This window comes from Drosophila gunungcola, chromosome 3R, assembly GCF_025200985.1.
Source record: "Drosophila gunungcola strain Sukarami chromosome 3R, Dgunungcola_SK_2, whole genome shotgun sequence".
NCBI lineage: Eukaryota > Metazoa > Arthropoda > Insecta > Diptera > Drosophilidae > Drosophila > Drosophila gunungcola.
Window position 1 is genome coordinate 857,585 of NC_069139.1, and position 19,007 is coordinate 876,591.

Consider the following 19,007-nt stretch of genomic DNA (forward strand, 5'->3'; position numbering starts at 1 on the left):
CAATAATTTAAAAAAAAAATTTTAGTAGATTACATTTATACCCAATTTTTACAGTTTTTATTAGCGATATATTTTTAACAGATGAGCTAAAAACACAAATCCCGAAAATCGATTTATATTTTTCATACGAGATCAACAAGGTATGCCTCTCCATGTTTGGATCTTAATTTTCGTTGCTATGGCTTAAATTCCAAATTGATTTGGCCGAAAATTGTATAAAAAATCAGTAACAGATTAAAGGATGATTAAAGGTATTAAACAATTTCCCACATCCTCTAAAGCAGAGAATTGCCTGTAACCACAAAGACAACAAAGAACCATGACGACCTAGTGAAATAGTTTTGGACATGGCCAAAGTGCTTTATGTTGCGACGGGCATGGCTGATATCGAAATTGGAGCAAACAAATTAATTTTGGTAGTATGTATGTTGGGTGTCTGCAACATGGGGCTTATGAGTAACATTGACTTTCGAGAGCTTTCCAGTTTTAAGCCACATCAAGTTTCATATTAAATTGCACGCAATGCTGCAGCAGACTTAACTTTTCTTAACTTTATTAAAACAAAGCATCACGAATCGGGTTAAGTAAAGGCAGCCATGGCACAATTTTCTAGGCAATATAAAGTAAATATATATTTTATGTCCAGGCAGACGTTTTGGCTTAGTGGAGCAGGCAAACAGCGTGTCTAACTGGCAAAATATTTAAATGGCCAAACCAGCTTAGCTGAGGTTTCGATATCCTTCGACTTGTCTTCAAGGACAGACGGTTGGTTGCCCAAGTGTGCCTTAACCTAGGTTATAAATAGTCGGGCGTGCTGCCTAGACAACCGACCCATCATCCGTGTTTCCTTTAGTGCCTGGCACGGATCCTGGCAGCCAATTCGGCGGTTAAACGGTTTGGCCAGGACTGGAGACCGATTCAGTAACGTGGCGTTTGCTGAACGCAACGCTACTTCCGTTCCCCCAGTTCACTTAATTTTTAGTAGAGATAAATGCTATAGCAGATATAGCAATGACGACCAGCGATGAGATGGGAATGGGTGGCAACTTCTGCCACGACCACATTCAGCATCCTTTGATGTGGTGCGACGAGAAGAAGCGTCTTGTAGAACGCAAAAATGCGGAAGAGAGTCTTCGGATGTGGAGGCGCAGAAAGGCGGAGGAGTGTGCTCGCAAGGAGAAGGATAAACAGGAGGTGAGTAAAAGTTCGTATGCGTAATATTTATATACCAACATTAAATGGAAAGATCATAAGGGTTTAGTTTTTACTGTTTACTTGTACTAGAAAATAGTTAGGGAATTTTTAAAAGATTGCTCTAGTACCTCAACCCACGTACGCTATTATGAAAACATATTTATATGTCTGATATGTCAAATATTTAGTGCAAGCCTTACAAAACTCAAGCCTTACAAAATTCTGAGTAGCGTTGTCCTATAAATCAAATCTTTTTTAAACATATATTTATTAAACTCTCCATCTGAAGAAATTTTAATTGCAAATTTAGGGTCGTGAATCAATTTTGCAAGTTGCCAGTTCTTTTTACAATCCTAGCACGCCTAAACTTCCAGAAATGAACCTATGGTAATCAAAAAACATATCGAACCTTCACCCACGCGATAGTCGAAACTTTTGTTAGGTTCAAAGACCTTTCCAAGCAACATGTAATACATCCGTTTTCACGGATTTGGTTCAACAAACCCTTTGACAATTTCGACTTTAGTAATCAAATCCACTCTCTCGGCTAAATGCCCAACTATAAGCAAGTTGGGCACTCCTACGAGTCCTTGCGTGACTAGAATTCTGGCTGATTATTTGGCTACCTATCACTGTTTGCAGCTGTGTGAAAGCGCCGACCGAAATGTGGGTGAAAAAAATCAGTGAAATGCAAATCGCATTCGTTGCAACTATAACAACAACCTACAAACAAAGTTCGTAGACCAGAGGGAAAGGATTCAAGAAAATTTGCCAATTTCCGTAAACAAACAACGCCACACTTTTGCGGAGAGTGACACGACGAGGTGGGTTGAGGCAGTCTGGGAACCATAAATAGGCTGCCTCGAAATCGATAAGACATAACTCGATGTGGTAATCATCCTGCCGCCGTGACTGAGACTGCATTTTGGGAAATTTGATTTTGTAAGCGCCAATAAGACATTAAGAAAACTGTTTTAAATCATTTTATTTATAACAATTATTTTGCTAATATACACATTTAGTGTCTTAAAAAATTGTAACAGTTTTATGATAAACAATTAAGAATAATTATAAAAATTTTTACTTGTACTAGGCATTTTCTTAAACAAATATACTTGAATGCGGTGGTGTAATAAAGCTCTTAAAGTCAAGATTGATTAAAAAAAAAACTGATGTTTCTTTTCCAGAGGATTTTACTACAAAATTGTACGAGCGACTGATAATTGGTCCTTCAGAGCGGATAAACCATTTATTAATTGTTTTCCATGAACCAGTTTTCAAATATCGCTTTGACATAAGCGTTTCAACTTAGTTTTCATTATTTATGTTTACAACCCTGTACAATAAATTGATTGAAAAGTATACACAATTGTTGGGAGATCCTAATACTTCTTGGGCGTCCACAGTGATGTGCCAAAGGCTTTTAACTTTTGGAGTGATTACCAACTTCTAGATATTTCTGTGCTCCCACTGTTTCTAGGCACAATATTCGCAGTAACTATATATATCTTAACTCCTTATTTTGACTAGTACTACGACCTGTTTCACCAACATTGTCCTTGGGGCCGACCAGGTGGTGGTGCTCCGAACGTAGAGGTGCGTCGTAAGGACATCACAGCCGTGGGTCTCCACTCTACACCCACTGTGGTAAGGAAATGGCACCCCCTAATAAAATTGGGTTACTTTGAAACTCGTAAAAAACAACCCACAGACCACTGCCCACCGGCTGAATCTACTACAACCGTGTCGCTACAACGACTTCTTCTCGATGCAGAAGAAGTGCCACAACAATCCCCTGGCCGCCTACCATCACCACCATCACCATGCCCCGCCTCCACCTCCCCCGGGAGGCCGTTTGGGCCACGCCCATTCCGTTCACCACCTGCAGGAAAGTGGTCCGAGGAGCAGCACGGTAACAATTTGCGAGCGGGAGATTCCCGCCAAGCCAGGAGCCGGCGTTGGTGTGAACCTGGCCAAAAACGCCAACGGTGAGAGTCTTCACATCCAGCTGAAAGAGCATCCTTCAATGTCATTTCGCAATAAAGGCCATGTGGACATAGAATTGAGGTACAAGCCCTCGCCACCTTGCAAAGGCAAGCCACTTCTCGAGAAGATCGTGGTCAGCGAAAGCGAACAGCGTTGTCCTTTGCAGGAAAAGCTGGCCTCGCAGAAGAAGCGGCTGCAGGCCAAACTGGAAAAGCCGGTGAGCGGCACTTATTACGCCTTCTGGTATATATTTTCATTAATCCTTTGATTGTGTTCTCTCTTTTAGCCTTGCAAGGATCCCTGGGGCAAGGCGGGTCCGGGCGGCAAACCCTGGCGGAGTCCCAAGGAAGTGGGCAATACGTTCATGAAGTCACTGGTATGTTTTATTTATTTTTATTACAAGTTGGAAAGTAGCTTACTGGATTTGGCTGTCCAATAATGTTTAAGTTTGAATGGTAAGTTTTATGTATATAGAAAAAAACATGGATCTTAAAAAAAAACAGAGAGTGGAATGTTACAAAATTGTGGGGCATTTTAAAAATTGTTTTGCCGAAAAAAACTAATCGTTTGGATAAAAGGCTTACCCCGAGAATTAATTTTAGACATTCATAGTCTTTCTCCAATTGGAGACCATGAGGCCACCAGACTTACCTTAGGAAATAAGTTTACTAGTATTAGTATAATTGTATTAGTGTTATTTAACTGGATTCCACTGTGCCTTATTATTTTATTTTATTTTATTTTAATATCGATGTATAAAGGATAATCAATCAATCAAAAGTAATAATTCAGTTTTTTTTTTGTTGGACTAGTATTTTTCTGCTTTTTATTAAAAACGGCTAAAACCTTTCGGGTAGTGCTAAGTTAAGTTTTTATTTAATTGTTAATTTGAATATTTAATATATTTTTTTATCGTAAGATATTGGCTGGAATGTAAAATAATCCTAATTACCTTGCGAATGACTTAATATGTTTTCAGGGGTGGACGAACAAAGAGATGCTAAAGGAGTTAGATCAGGACAACCCAGTGACTCCGGCGGAGAAGAACACATTCCGGAAATCGCGGACAGGAAAGAATTCAAAGCCACAGCGCTGCTGTGAGATGTGCACCTGCAATTGTCCCGCCATGAGCCAAAGTCCTCCCAAACCTTCGCCGCTCTCGCTGCCCATTCCGCCGGGAAAAAAGTGTCCGGGTCCGCCAGGCCCGCCTCCCGGAAAGATCCTTCACCACCTGAAGCCGCAGGACTGCGGTGGCAATAAGCCCATCAAACTGTGTCCCCGAATGGCAGCCCGAGGACCTTGTCCAGGGAGCACCAGTACCGCCACTCCGGATGCCAGTACCGCCGGGGGAGGAGGTGGAGGAAATGGAGGACCCTATGGCGAGGGCGGTGGCGTGGAGCTGGTTCCCCTGCTCGCCCGCAGGCGTGGCATGCACCGACCCATCAGCCTGTCCAGCACGGATGTGACCAAAAGGACGCCCTCGCATGATAGGTACGCATCCAAGCACAAGCATACACCCAAGAACTGTCCGCTGACCACCACCACCAAGATCAAGTGCATCAACAGCATCATCAAGAACATCAGCCACATGAAGCGGCTGCCCAAGAATCTGAGCTGCAAGCTGCAGTGCTGCAGCTGCGATTGCCCCACGGCCTTGGCCACGGGCTGCTGCCTCAAGCGGCTCACCCTGCACATTCGCCAGGCTTAAGGCTTAAGGGGCTACACCCAGTTGCAGGGCTTTTTTCGGTATTTTTGCTTACAAAAACTACTCAATAGTTTCAAAAGATCTATATATTTTCCACAAAAATATTACCCTGTTTTTTGTATTACAAAATGTTGAGTAAATAATTCAAAGATTTAGTTAAAAGCATTATAAGACAAGTTTATAATCGAAGATTTAAAAAAAAAATATTTGATTTGACTTTTTAAAAAATCTTTTTTTGGTTTGAACCAAAATCATTTTGTAAAATTTGAAAGTTGCAAGTGGGGGTAACCCCTTAGGAACCCAAGTTCATTTGGTCCCAATCCCGATCCTTATCTCTCCCTACATTCATAGTCATTCCCCTTCTCCGTTTCTCATTTGCTTGCTCTGCGCCAAATATTCAAATTAAAAGCCCACTTTGCCCCTCTGTTTTTCGTTCCCTATAATCGTGTCCTGTTTAATGGTTTCTCTATACCCCCCACTTCATCCAGCAAGAAAATATCCATTGTAATACAAGTGAAAGTATAGCAACCAAAAGAGCAAACCAAAAACCAATCTCACCAAACAAAACAAAAACAAACTAACACAGCAAAAATCCAAAATTATAATAAAAATCTTCTATGTATCCCCGGTAAAAATCGCAAAAAATCGAAAAAACCAAAAAAATTAATTAAAAAACGATAATATACATGAAACGAAAATACTAACAATATTGCTGCCCACCAAAATCGCCGGACAACCAGGATTCAAACGGCCGCCGACATGCGCTATCTGCACGACTTGAATGTCCAAATATCCCAGAACCGTCGATCCGTCTCCGTGTCCAAGCAATTGGATCGGGATCTGTGCAACCAGCACTTCGACACGTTCGAAACCTTTTGGGGACGGCCAGGACATGGAGCCCGGGGCGAAAACATCAACAAATTAAAGTTGGACAATCTGCTGTACGGCGCCAGCGAGTCGGCCTAAGGCAAAAAGGATGCCTGTATGGTTAAGGATACCCTTGGGATATATATAATATATATCCCCATTAAATCACTGGCTCGTAGTTTGTGTGCTCCCAATCATCTGCTCAGAAATCAATCGAAGCCAAAGGCCACGCAGAGTGAACTACTATACCAGTTTAGACGATCTATAAAATAATGAAAAAAAAAATTTTGAGGGTTTGCTATTTATAATTCTGGCTTAAATATCAATAGTTTATTGTTATGTTCTCCAAAATGATTTTCAAATGTTGACGCTCTCATTAGAACACTAGTTTTTACTACCAATTTTACCGGATTCAGATATATAAATAGCAACCTGGGTAACACATTATTCTGTCTCTGTAAAGATTTTGCCAACTTGCGCGTTTAGTAAGTTGACCAAAGTTTTGAGTAAGTCTGCTGGGTTTTAAAAGAAAAGGGCAGAGAAAAAGGTCAATGCTATGTCCCAACTTAAAAAAAATCACATTTTAAATACCTAGTAAAAAGTAAGTGAGAAATCCTTACCCTTTAAGCGATTCTTTAGTTTTAATTTTAAGTCCTGGTTGTAAAACTTTTTGGAAATTGTTAGTCTCGTAATAAGTCTTAAACTTGAATCCTAATTTGAAACATAAGGGTGTAATTTTACTGATTGATTATAAAATATCTGTAGATATAAGTATATAAATATCTTGTAAATACAAAACAATCAATTCTGCAATAAAATACGTAACATCTAATAAAAACTAAAAGCACTGTGATTTTAAAAATCCCAACAAAACAAAATCTGCATTTAAATTTTTGTTTTAAACCTTGATTTATTTGTATACCTTCTTAGTTTTTTACAAATTTCCTATGGAAATGATGAAAACTGCATTTTTTGAGAACATAACTTGACCGAAAAGTCGAATTCCGAACTTCATCTGCCATTCAAATCAATTGTGAATTGATGTGCTAATGAAAATACATTTTCTTTTACTTGAGTTTGTTTTTAAAGGACATTTTTATTATACATATGTTTATGTATTATGTAATAGATCACATAAAGCAAAAAGAGAATATTTTACTACATTTTTTTGTTGTTGTTGTTGTGGATGATGTTTTTTTGTGTGGCGAAAGTGTGTCTCAATAAACCCTTTAGTTGGGACTATCTTGATGTGGATGTCGATGGTTTTTATGTTTAGACTTTAGTTAATTCTCTACGTATTATTAAAATATTAGTAAATTACAATTACAATACATTATATAGTACATAGTATGTAGGTAGAGTACGAATACGTTAACTGTTCATTTATTAATTTTTATTCATTTTCTGGATTTTGTGATTTTTTTATTTAAAAGTTATTTTTGTTTTATTACTTTTTTTGTGTGTTTTGTTTTTCGTTAATTTTACATACATATATTAAATATATTTACGAACATAACAGCAGTCTTATATAAGATGACATACTCAATTTATTGTTTTCATTAGAGGGTTTTTGAGTTCATTATCCATTTTGAAAGTTTGAATGCGAGTGTTCAGGAAAACTGAAAACTCGATGGGTTCTTCGGGGGACCGAAGCTGAACTAGCTTCCATATAAAAGTTGTTTGGCTAATCTAGGGCGATCCGTTGGGAGTCGCTTAAGCGTGAGGACTTAAAGATATTTTATCTAGATGTAAGTATGCATCGATAGCTAGGTGTTATATCTATTTAGGGACGCTGAACTATTTAGTTTAGTTGTGGTTAATTTTTAAGACGCTGGGCGTCTGCGAAATGCGCTCTGAAAAGGTTTTTTTTTTCGTTTTGTTTTGGCGGCTGACTAAATTGATGTAGGTATACTTGACGTAAATATCGTATATTAAAAATTTCATTGTTTTTGTTCTGATTTGAATGCTTAAGGAACCCGATTCTGCTAGGATAGGAAGTTCGATAAAATTTAGAGGCATGCAATGAGAGTATGCACAAATATATTATTGTATTCATATCGTATATTTTGTTTTTTTTTTGGGATTTTACACTTAGGGACGTTTGAACACTATAAATAAACAATTACAATACATGCACGGACACGCACTCACACAGCTACAGATGTATGCCGTCGTATAAATAATAGTGTAATTTATAATTATAATACTATAACTACTGTAGAGTTATTGTGGCTCCCAAGTGGAAACGCCTCCTGGCTTCCCCTAAATTTGTAGCTAACTAGTTTATTTTTGAAATATTCGACATTTATAAATTTTTCCATTTTTTTTTTTTTGGCTCGCTTAAAGTTGCCTTGGCAAGTTTGCGACCTTAAATTTTCCTAATTCAAATGGTCTGCACGAAATCGTTCTTCATTTTCCTGCTCCATTTTCTTCCTTCCTTCGAGTGGATCTCTTTTAGACAATTTATGACTTTTGAATTAAAAATGATTTCATCAACTGGTTGGGTGAATCCCCAAATAAGATTTCATTGAAGTTGTACAGGGGAAAGTTTCTAAAGTTACAAACTGAGGGTTCGGGGATTCCACCAACCAGTCGGTTAGAAATTTCTGGTTTTTTATGAGTGTATAAAATCAAAAATTTAATTTAACTACAATAATGACTAGTTGAAGAAAGATCTCCAAAAATGTATTTACTAAAATTTTTGTGGTGTGTATAATTAATTCTTTTTTCGATTTTTGTTTTGTTTCGTTTTTTTTTTTCTTTTTAATTTTAGAATTATCTAAAGCTGTTTTTAGAGAAGCTTTTCTAAGCAGGCCAAAATTATGTACAGTTCATGTATTTAAAGAATTTCCTGCTTATTATGTTTGAGATTAGTTTTAATGTTTTTTTTTATGTTTATGTGCTTGTTTGTGATATTTTCATAATTGCGAAATGCATGGAATTTGTTTTTTGCATTTTGTAGTATTACGTTTGGAAGCCAATGGAAATTCTTGCTTCTTGTTGCCTTGTCTAGGAAAACTTCTCTAAGGATATTAGGACGTCACCCAGCTCCTCCACTCCTCCCTCCTCCTATTGATGCATCCTTCTTTTCCCATCTCTGCCATATTGACGAATCCTCTTGCTCCGCCACTCGTCGGGTTTTGTTAGTCAGTTAGTTACTACTTCATCACAGCCAACTCTCTTGCTTTTCAGCGGCGCCCAGCGTCTCCAAATCATCCGATCGATCCGACGATCAGTTGATCGTTTTCTTGTAGAGATTTTGGTGAATGTGCTCGTTTTGAAGCGCGCACATCTGGCCCACAGCAACCGCCCGCAAGCCAGCAACACCACCACCACCACCACCAACACCACCTCCTCCTCCTCCTGATCCTCCTCCAGGAATGCCCACATCCGATTGGTGTCCCAGGGCAGTAGTGACCCCATCGCCACCGGATGAGCTGGACACCGTTTTGCCGGCCCTCAAGTTCAAGAAGAACTTCTCCTTCATCGCCAGCGCCGAATACTTGTGCTCAATAAAGTTGGGCGAGATCTGCATGGGCAGCAGCGGTTTGGCAGGAACGATTGCTGTGGACCTTTTGTACACGGTCGTCGGAGGCTTGCTAGAATCGCTGCTGCTGTGGTTGCTGTTCGGATTGCTGAGGTTGCTGTTGTTTGAGCAGGAGTAAGAGGTTTCTGCAATAGGTAGAGAGAAAAGGAAAAGAAGTAACGAAAAACATAAAATCAAATCAAAACAAAACGAAACCAAACGAAAATAAAGATTACCAAAGATTTTACAGAGTTGGAATCGATAAATACTAAGTCATAATAAAAAATTATTGCACAAAGTCGGGAGGTCGCCTTAAACTAATGAGCAGACTTCATAATATCCGAGTAAATGTGTGGGTGTGTTTATATATATATATATCGTATAATTAAATTCAATTTGCTAGAGCTTAGAACATAAATAATACTTGGTTTTAGTCGAATACGAATAGTCACTAAAGCTAAGGTGATAGTGCTAATATTAATTAAATTGATCAGATGGAAATGAATTTAAATTTTGCATTTTGCTGCGTATTTATTACAATTGTTGCTCGTGCTTCGTCTATGTGGAGGTGTTTTTTTTTAATATAGCCTAATTAAATTAAGAGGAGATCAGCCGTTGTAAATAGTTTAATACAAGCATGATGTTCACACATACAACTAAAGGTGGATAAAATTCTTTCTTTTCAAAATAATACAAAATTAAATATTGCACAATCAATGCGATTTGTGGGGTTGTTTTAGTTTTTATGTTACAATTGGTATTCATTGTTTATGTCCAGGGGTCTAATCTAAAAACACAACTTATGTTTCTGGTCTCTAAGCATGGGTGTGTAAGCAGTCTACGAAATATATCCGAATGGGTGTTTTGGTGAGTCATTTGCCCCCTTAAACTGAGTATAGAATGTCTTTCGTATACGGAGGAGCTGGTCGGTCAATGTGGTGCCTTGGGTGGTTCCAGCGTCAGTTTTCGGTGCATTAGTAGCTGCTTGAGTATAGGCTACGTCTCTTCGTTGACGGCGCCAGCGCCTACAACTTCAATGCCCGCCACGGTTGCATCTCCCATGTCGTCCTTGCAATCCGTGATGCTGGCTATTGCTGCAGCCACGCTCTCCGAAATATCATCGCTCTGGCCCTCATCCGTGTCCATGGGTTCCATTAGCTCTAGTTTGCCCTTCTTCACAAGCTGTTGCTGTTGCTGCTGCTGTTGCTGCGGCGTGGGTGAGCTGCTCTTGCTGCTATTCCCGCTGACGCTGCTCGTGGGACTGATGGGCAGAACATGATGTTGATGTTGCTGCTGCACCTGGCGCTGTTGGTGTTGCTGCTGCTGCTGCACCTGTTGCAGCAACTGATTCGGTTCCTGCAGCAGCAATATGTTGGTCTTTTTGGCCAACGAGGCCACCAACGCCTGCTGCTGTTGGCTACTACCATTCGTGGTGGTGAAGGTCAGCGTCTGTGTGTTTTTGGTGGGTGAAGTAGCCGGCGTTAGTATGCCCAAGTTGACCAAATTGGGCAGTGGCTTGCTGCTATTGATTGTTGTCTTGTTGTGCTGCTGCTGCTGCTGCACAATGTCTATGGTGGACCCACCACCATTGGCCACATTGGTGGCCAGCTTGAGTATCTTGCTGGCGGTGGCATTAGCAGCCATTAGATTGCTTACCGACTTGGTTGTCGGCGTGTTGTTGGCTTTAATGGATACTAAACCGAGTGTGCTGCGCATTAAATTGTTGTTGCTGTTACCTGTTGGAGTGTTCTGATGGAGTTGCTGCTGCTGTTGCTGCTGCTGTTGCTGCTGCTGTTGCTGCTGCTGTTGTTGGGTGGGAAGATTGGTCAGGGTGACCACATTTCCGGCGCTGATCTGTTGCAGTACATTCCCATTGCCGCTGAGGATGGCAGTGGTGCTGCTGGTGGTGGTGGTGCTGCTATTAGTGCCGTTGTTGTTGTTATTCCCATTCCCGGACAGGCTGCTGCTGCCTCCGTGACAACTGCTGGCGCTGCTCGACATGTTGCTGATGCTCGAAGGACTCAGAGAGCCCAGAGATTGCGAGGGCGAGTTGCTGCGTTGAATGATGGGCGGCGGGTTCGGATTAGAGGAGGAGGAGGAGGAGGTTGCCGAGTTGCTGCTGCCCACAGGCGTGGCCGATGAGGCCCCATCGCCGATGGCCAAGGCATTGACCAGCTGGGCATTCAGCACGCTATCCGGCTGCGAGTTGTGGGTGTGCAGAGCGTGATTCTTCAGGCCCTGGGCCGTCTTGTAGCTCTTGCCGCAGTGACACTTGTAGCCCTTGCGAACTCTGTGGAACATAAAATTATCAGCTTCCAGTTTACCAAGTACACAGGTTAGTCGTTTAGACCCTATCGTTACCTTCCGTCCTTTTTGTGGCCATTCTTTGAATGGTACTTGATGCCGTTGACGTTCTTGTAACGCTTTTTGCATCCCGGAACGGGGCAGGCGAATGGTTTCTCATTGCCGGGCGTGCCATTGCTTCCGCCACCGGAATGCCTATTTAAATAAATCAGAGTTGTAAAGTAATTGGATTAGATTGAATCAAACATTTGGTTATTGGATATGAATCATTATATTAACACTCAAAACCTTAGGCAAAAAAACCCCTATTGTTGTGACGAATACGACATTATCACTAAAAGATTTCAGCGTTTCCGGTCATTTCTCCACAACTATATCTAATTGGGGCTTATTTGTTTCAAAAACCAGAAAGATCCCCAAACAATTTATGCAACACTTCTATGAGGATTGGAAACGTTAATATAGTTAATTTATTCCCTCTAGATGTGGCTCTAACCGGTGAAAACTTCTATGTCGTAATAGCAAGTAAGTCGTCATAAAGTTATAATTATATATTTAATTAAATAGAGATCTAGAAATAGAAAACGAACCTGCTGCCATAGCGCATGATAAACTCGGAGCTGAACTCCTCGGTGGTCCAGGAGTCGTTGCTATCCTCCGACTCCGTGACCACCATTTCGTCCTCGTCCATTTCGCTGCCTACATAAGAAAAGAACCAGCAATTAGATAAAACCTAATATATAGTTTATAATCTCGGTTACCTGTGGGCGTGGTGCTGCGGTTGGACGAGGACATACTGTAGCTGTGGTGCTTAATAGCCAGCTTTCGCTTGAGCTCCACATTGCCATTTCCATGACCAGAGGAGCTGGATCCGCTGTTGATGGTCGGTGGGGCGGAATTGTTGCTGGCCAGGAACGAGCCCGCCTCCTTGCGGTTATCCTCGGTAATGAAGCGCAGGACGTAGCTCAGCGGCAGGCAGGCAGGCTGTGCCTGCTCCTTCTGTTCGACCACTTTCGGGTCATAGTCTGCAAGATAAAGTAGAAATGTTTTTACATTGTATTCTTCATAAGAAACCCAAGCTGTTATACCAATCGTGAAATTTCTGCTTTACTTAATAGTGTCTTAATTTAACAAAATTAAATATTTTTTTTTTAAATTCTTCAACGGCTAAATATTGAAGAATTTAAATATAAACAGAATTGTTGTTTGTTATTAGTTTTTGGACAAATATTCGCCCATAATAAAAATACAAAGATTTAGGAACACCATCAAATTGAAAAAACAAAACTAAATTGTAACGTTTTAAATAAAAATAAAAATTATTACAGACCCTGCTAGAACGTTTCTTAAAACGGGATTAGCTAATTACAAATTCCCTTTCGAGTCGGGTTTGGAGAACGAACCTGAATGCGGGCAGCCAGAACAGAAACCTGCATCCAAAATTCGTCGCCAATGCGCTGTGTTTGCACTGGAACAAGTTCACATACATTCAGAAGACCCACAGCCCGGGCAATTTATTATTAAAATGTCGAAATAAGTAAATAGCGAGAGTGCACGTACGGGGTATGGCGACGAATTTTATGCGCCTGTTGACGCATTTTCGAGGGCTTTCGAGGGGAGTACGGAGAGTCAGGATGAGCACATGGCCAGCTCTATAACGTGGGTACATTATCTTATCGCCAGAACAAGCATAAGCCCAAAGCTTGCTTAATCAGCGAGTGCATAATAGCAGGTGCCTCTCTCAAAGTTTCCCCTTTTGCGTCTTTATTTACTTTTCGATCCATGTGTACGAGCGAGTAACCTAACCTCCATAAGCAGACGGAGCACGCTTTATTTCCCAATCAAATCATTTTTGTGCGTAACTGTGTCAGCCGTCCCATTCATCATATGAGCACCCTGTGCATTCGTCAGTTGATTGCACTGGCACTTAACGGGCTGCTAAACGATAAAACAACATTCATCGATCAGTTGCGGATCTTACAAAGTCATGGTCTCACTTCAGTTTTTAGAAAATTAGCTAATAAGACGTACTCAACATACGAGTGACAGAGATAGTTTTTTTTTCGCCGAGTTCATCAGCTTACATGGTCTAATAACTGGAGCTTTTAGCTATGTTATATCGTAAATTCTTAAGAAATAGATGGTCATGAAAAGGTCATATGTATAAATCTCTTTTATACACATTTCAAGGAGTATTTTCGTCACACAGAAACTATGGAGTTTATAAAAAAAGACTAGATACAATGCGAAGGCTTAAATCTTTTAAATATAATGAGGGGAAATCCCAGAAATAATTGTTTAACATAGCAAGTGACTAGATTGGAGAGATGATTTATAAGTTCAAGACTTCTGCTGCAGTTTCATTTCATTAAACGATCTTATAGACATATGTGGATCCGCTGACAAGATTAGAAATCAGTGGGCACACTGCATTTCCGATCACTACCACCCACGCGATAACAGTTCGATAACGTTGCACATTAATTGCTTCGATTTGTACTGGCGTTCAAAAAGAAAACATATGCCGCGAGCTGGCTATTATGCGAAACATATGCTTTCATTTAGCTGAACACCCCCGCCTAGCTTTTTTAGCCGCTTATCAGGGCGAAATGCGATTAAAAACATTTGCGGCATTGATTGCGATGTCTACGTGCCGGGCAATCGATTGATGACACATACGGACAGTCCATATGTGCGTAATAATTCCACGTACTTGAGTTAACATTTCAGCAAGTATTTATGTGCCTCTAGCATTTGCAATTCTACATATTTTAGCTGAGGAAATCAATGTGCCACGCCCCTCATCCTCCTAAGAACACGGCGTCATTTGTCAACGGCCAAATCAGTTCACCCGGTTCGGTTTTTTTTTATTTCTGCTCCGCCTTCATTATTGTTGTTATTATTTTGTTGTTGATAACCCCAGACATTCACGACTTCTCTGTAGGTGACACTTTGCTCTTGCCTTGGTGTTCGTGTGTTTATCAAATCGAGTATTGTACAAACAACTTTTGAACTAATAGCATCTGTATACGTACATACAGACAAACCCACGTCTGTAGAGACGTCGTATATCATACGTTTTTCGTATTTCAGAAACAAAATAAACGCAGATCCCTCTCTCTTTTGCACTTGCGAATGACTCATGCACTTGTTGCAGAATTAAAAAAGATAACAAATGTTTTTCGCTTGAACATGCGGTTTCGGTTTGTTTTCATTTCGGCAGCTGTCTCAAAAACTTTCCAATAGCTACAAAGAGACCATTTCGTTTGAAATTTGATAAACTCGAGTCGTTGACTGCAGCGGAATTATGTTGACATTGCAAGTGCAGGGACACTTTAGGTGGGGTGATTGTATTAACCCATTAAATAACCTTCAAAGTACACCGAAATCGAGAAAGAAATCATTCAACGAAGCAATCGACAACTTACTTACAATAGCAAATTAAAACTCTGTTAAATTACATTTTAAAATATATAAAAAATAATTAAATTTTGATGTTTATGTTAGCAGTAAGCCCGTTTAAATTTAAAATTTTATGAAATAACTTCTAGAGTATGTATGTTCCATTTTTGGGTAATTGTATTTTTTATAAGATATCCATTTAGTTCAACGAATATTTTAATGGATATTATTATTCTGGTAATTATCTTATAAATTCTTAATAAATAAATTCAAATGTACTTATATGAAAAGAATCTGGTAAGTCCTGTAATTAGCTGTCAAGATAGGAGACAGTTTCACATTTTTGTACCAGTTACTCAGTGGGTTAAATGCGGCATATCGCATTTTGCAGATGGTTATCGAAACTCGAGTGCAGTGGAGAGAGACAATCGTGCCGCAAACACACACATAAATAATCCCGGGCATTTTTTTTTGGGACACAACAGGTGCCTGGCAACTGTGAAAAGGACAAACCTGACGGTCTCGCCCGCTTTTTCCGTTGCCATGACAACCAAACCGAAACGAAACGAAGCGACAACGCCCACCGAATCCTGATAACAGGCATATATTCATCCATCCAGAGAACCCACGCATCCAATGTCCTTCGAGATAATGAAATGATGCGCATTTATAAGCCCCACAACACAGCTCGCTCACGTAATGGATACGCAATGGAAATGGCGGATGCGGGCAGGCTTTCCCGGGGGGGGTTTTTGGGAGGTGTTTGATATCTGCGCCTCGTCTTTTTGGGGGTGGCAGTTGCCAAGTGGGCGTATGCTCAAAGTCTGAGTCTGGGCTTTATGTAATGCCCGGGGACACAAAAGAGGGTGGTGGTAAGGTGGAAAAGCCTGCCCGGGCAGCCATTTTGTGTGTGTGTGTGTTGACCGTTATCACGCAGCAGTGGCAACAACAAAACAGCTGCCAACGTAACCGTGGGCAAGTCAGCTGAGCAACCCCTCTGCTTTCTCTCTCTACAACCCCTCTCGTTTGCCAGTGTATGGGTCTGTGCAAAAGAGCCTGTACATACACAGAAAGAAAAATAAATTTGTTACGGCACATTGATAATTTTGCACTATCCTTAAATATTTGTAAAAAATGGAAAAGCAGTTAAATCGAATGTTTTACAATTAAAATAATATTTGTATAAACTTTGAATTTTTGGCTTTTGAACCTGTACCTGTTACTATTACTGCCACCTTACGGGATCAAATCTAAAAATCATTCCATTTTATTCTTTTATGCAGAACATAGAACTGATATAATTTTGTGATATATCTAACGATATTTTATTTAGTATCAGTTTTTTGACGATATAGAATATTTATATCATCTGTAACTAAAGTCGTAAAGCTATAAACTTGGCTTTCAGTGTAAGACACACGGCATGTTGGGAATAAAGCCAGTTAACGGTTAACCCACCCCCAACTTTTGTTTTCGTAATACAACACTGGGCCTAACTCTATTGATTTTCCCCCTAGGAATCCCCGCCCCCCTTGCCAACACTAAAATTAGAAATTGTTTATTGCAGCCGGTAAAAGTTCACACACACACCCTGAATATGATTAATTGGAAGCCCACGGGAGTCACGTGGACGGGAAAGTATCGATTGTGCGTGTGGGAGGAGTGGAGTGGAAATGGGAGAAATATAGAACGCAACTTCGATTACCGGATGCGGATACACCTGCTCTGCAAAGTAATACCAGAAAAACCCAAGCCAAGCCATGCGGACAGGTCAAAAAAAGGGCGCTCAACTCGCCGGTTTCCACTACAAAAACAACAATAACTAGATGCTGTGCTGGCCTACCCAACACACACACACACCAATAGGGGTATTGAATGGATCACCGGCTTTTTGCTTTTGTTTTGCTTGTACTGCCCTCTCGCTCGCTCCCGCACTTTCCAGGCAAACACCGATCACCGAATGCTGTACGCGCCTGGAAAACTGGGCGTGTGTGCACGGGTGTAGAGTGCACTGGTGTGCGTAAGGCAAGCACAGGTAGCGACTTCCAGCATCGATTTTGCCATTAAAAATGCAATAAATGCTAAATGCACAAACTGCAATTCATGTTATAAAAACAACATCCAATTCACCACGAAACCATTTACATTCACTCGCACTCACACACCTTTGCCCTGTTTTATATTTTTATTTATGCCGCCATCGTCGGCGGGTAAATAAATAGAATAAACAAAACACACCGAGAACATCACGCGACGGTCAAATGATAGCGATATACGCGATTTATGATCCCAATCTCACCTATGTGGGTGTCCTCGATGTGGGAAATAAGATCGCTCAAGCTCGGAAATGTGATGCCGCAGCCATTGTACTTGCAGACGTTGATCAGGAAAACGGCCATAATATATTATATTATCATGTATATATATATATATCACGGATTCCGAGGCGAACGAATGTGGCGAGTTATGTAAAAAAACAGCAACTAAAATCGGGGCTGATCAGTGTGGCCAGGTCAGCAATGCACTAAAGTTGCCATCTTCCAGGGCTGCAGTGTCTATTTAGCGGCGACTCCCACCCAACTTCCAATGCGCTGTGGTGACTTTTGTTTGAACGAATACTGAATGTTGGTGTTGCGATAGTTAGTCTTTACCAATAGTCAGCAGCCGGACATGGCAACCGTTTTAAAAGGAAAACTTAGTTTTTGCTGTTAAAATGCAGCGCGGTTTATCCGTATCTGCCGTTTTCCGTTCTTCCTCGCCCGGTGTGGTGTGTTTTGGTCCTCTGGCGTTTCCCCACACACACACACACTCATGCGCAAGTGCTGTTATGCAATTGAGGGCTGCAACATTTTTGGAGGCGTTACTGGGTTTAACTAATCGCCAAATTAAATCAATATTTAGCATACTTACAGCATTATGTGCTTCGATAGAGTTCCCTTTGCAGTTGCGGGTAATTAAAACATAATTTAAACCGACGTGACGTAGACACAAACACCGACGTCGAACGACGCGTTATGCTGCGTTTGTGGTGGTGTGGGTGACTGTGGTGAGTTGCCCAGGAGCCAGGGGTTCAGAAATGGGTTAATGAACAATCGATAAAGGCGGTAATATTAAATTTACACTTTATATCAAAAACAAAACTAATTAATTTATATGTACGTTCTTTAAGACAATTTTTTTATAAACTGTCATATTTTATCGTATTTTGAAGTAATTTTTAGATATTTTATTGATTAGTTTTGTTGTTACTCTTTGCATTTTGAACGATATCTGAAAATGCGCCAAAAGTTGAAAACGAAGTCTCTAACGAATTATCGATAAGCATCAATATTTTTATACTGGATATATACTAGAAAAAATCAGCTTAGTCAAATATAACTCTTTTTAAGTCTAATTTTTTTGTTTTGCTTTAATTTTTTTTTAAGTTTTTAGCTTTTTTTTACATTTGTCCAGTCAAAATCAGCTCAAATCAAAAATGGCAAATTCGAACATGTTCGAATTGTTGCCGTCCTTGTTCCATCGAAGAATGCAAAGAATGTGCCTCTCGCGCTTTGGAAATGTTGTGTAATTTGTTTCCAATCCAGATATTAGAAAATAATTAATTTAAATTAATAATTCGATAATTTAATTATTAATTTAATAATAATATTATTAAATAAAATTTTATAATATTATTATTGCAGTTTGAGGTTTAATTTCATAATTTAAGAAAAATCTTGTAATTAAAAATTGAGGACTTATTTCAAACAAGAAAAAGACAATAGATTATATATTTTAATATTATTACTGATATTTTGTTGAACAAGTTTAATTATCAATTTATTAGACATCAGATTATTACAAAAACGTTTTTATAGCTATTTTTTATTTAAGACTTCTTTATATGAAATAAGTTACAATGTATTTAACATACAACATTTATACATCACCATCATCAGCAAAACAAGAATTTAATTTTAAACAACTAGCTATCAATCAATATAGCTTAAATTTTATGAAAAAAAAAAGACTTTTGTGATTTCT

General features: G+C 39.8%; 3 protein-coding genes across 8 annotated transcripts; 2 read left to right on the forward strand and 1 right to left on the reverse strand.

Moving 5' to 3' along the window:
- The first annotated feature begins 428 nt into the window (after nt 1-428).
- Nucleotides 429-5,457, forward strand: LOC128251980 (uncharacterized). 4 transcript variants are annotated; one of them, XM_052979284.1, is made up of 6 exons: nt 460-1,194; nt 2,725-2,841; nt 2,906-3,397; nt 3,467-3,556; nt 4,160-4,671; nt 5,374-5,457. In XM_052979284.1, exons 1-6 carry the CDS (start codon nt 1,012-1,014, stop codon nt 5,408-5,410), a joined length of 1,431 nt encoding a protein of 476 aa, XP_052835244.1. In that variant the 5' UTR covers nt 460-1,011; the 3' UTR covers nt 5,411-5,457. The 4 variants fall into 4 exon arrangements, with proteins under 4 accessions (XP_052835245.1, XP_052835244.1, XP_052835241.1 ...); XM_052979282.1 differs by having other exon boundaries at nt 468-1,194; nt 2,906-3,182; nt 3,240-3,397; nt 4,160-5,418; XM_052979285.1 differs by lacking the exon at nt 5,374-5,457 and having other exon boundaries at nt 429-1,194; nt 3,467-3,635; nt 4,160-4,272.
- LOC128251728 (uncharacterized) lies at nt 5,415-6,825 on the forward strand (the record flags this gene model as incomplete). The annotated part of the gene is given in 2 exon segments (XM_052978856.1): nt 5,415-5,606; nt 5,609-6,825. Coding segments are annotated over 2 exon segments (435 nt in total), but the record flags the coding sequence as incomplete, so codon positions are not given.
- A 3-nt stretch (nt 6,826-6,828) lies between these two features.
- On the reverse strand, nt 6,829-18,050 carry LOC128251979 (probable serine/threonine-protein kinase DDB_G0282963). Of its 3 annotated transcripts, none has more exons than XM_052979280.1 (7): nt 17,895-18,050; nt 17,284-17,824; nt 12,344-12,607; nt 12,173-12,281; nt 11,640-11,777; nt 11,015-11,568; nt 6,829-9,424 (listed from the first exon to the last, which is right to left on the reverse strand). In XM_052979280.1, exons 2-7 carry the CDS (start codon nt 17,381-17,383, stop codon nt 8,985-8,987), a joined length of 1,605 nt encoding a protein of 534 aa, XP_052835240.1. In that variant the 5' UTR covers nt 17,384-17,824; nt 17,895-18,050; the 3' UTR covers nt 6,829-8,984. The 3 variants fall into 3 exon arrangements, with proteins under 3 accessions (XP_052835240.1, XP_052835239.1, XP_052835238.1); XM_052979279.1 differs by having other exon boundaries at nt 9,282-11,568; nt 17,284-17,575; nt 17,636-17,824; XM_052979278.1 differs by having other exon boundaries at nt 9,282-11,568.
- Nucleotides 18,051-19,007: the final 957 nt, after the last annotated feature.

Excerpts from the sequence above, each read along its gene's own strand:
- LOC128251979 (XM_052979279.1), bottom strand. The coding sequence starts at position 17,383 with ATGGCCGTTTTCCTGATCAACGTCTGCAAGTACAATGGCTGCGGCATC. Across the intron at positions 12,282-12,343 it reads CCGCAGCACCACGCCCACAG|GCAGCGAAATGGACGAGGAC; the intron begins GTAACCGAGATT and ends TTTCTTATGTAG. Across the intron at positions 11,778-12,172 it reads ATCATGCGCTATGGCAGCAG|GCATTCCGGTGGCGGAAGCA; the intron begins GTTCGTTTTCTA and ends TTATTTAAATAG.
- LOC128251980 (XM_052979281.1), top strand. The coding sequence starts at position 1,012 with ATGACGACCAGCGATGAGATGGGAATGGGTGGCAACTTCTGCCACGAC. Across the intron at positions 2,842-2,905 it reads TCCACTCTACACCCACTGTG|ACCACTGCCCACCGGCTGAA; the intron begins GTAAGGAAATGG and ends AACAACCCACAG. Across the intron at positions 3,557-4,159 it reads ATACGTTCATGAAGTCACTG|GGGTGGACGAACAAAGAGAT; the intron begins GTATGTTTTATT and ends ATATGTTTTCAG.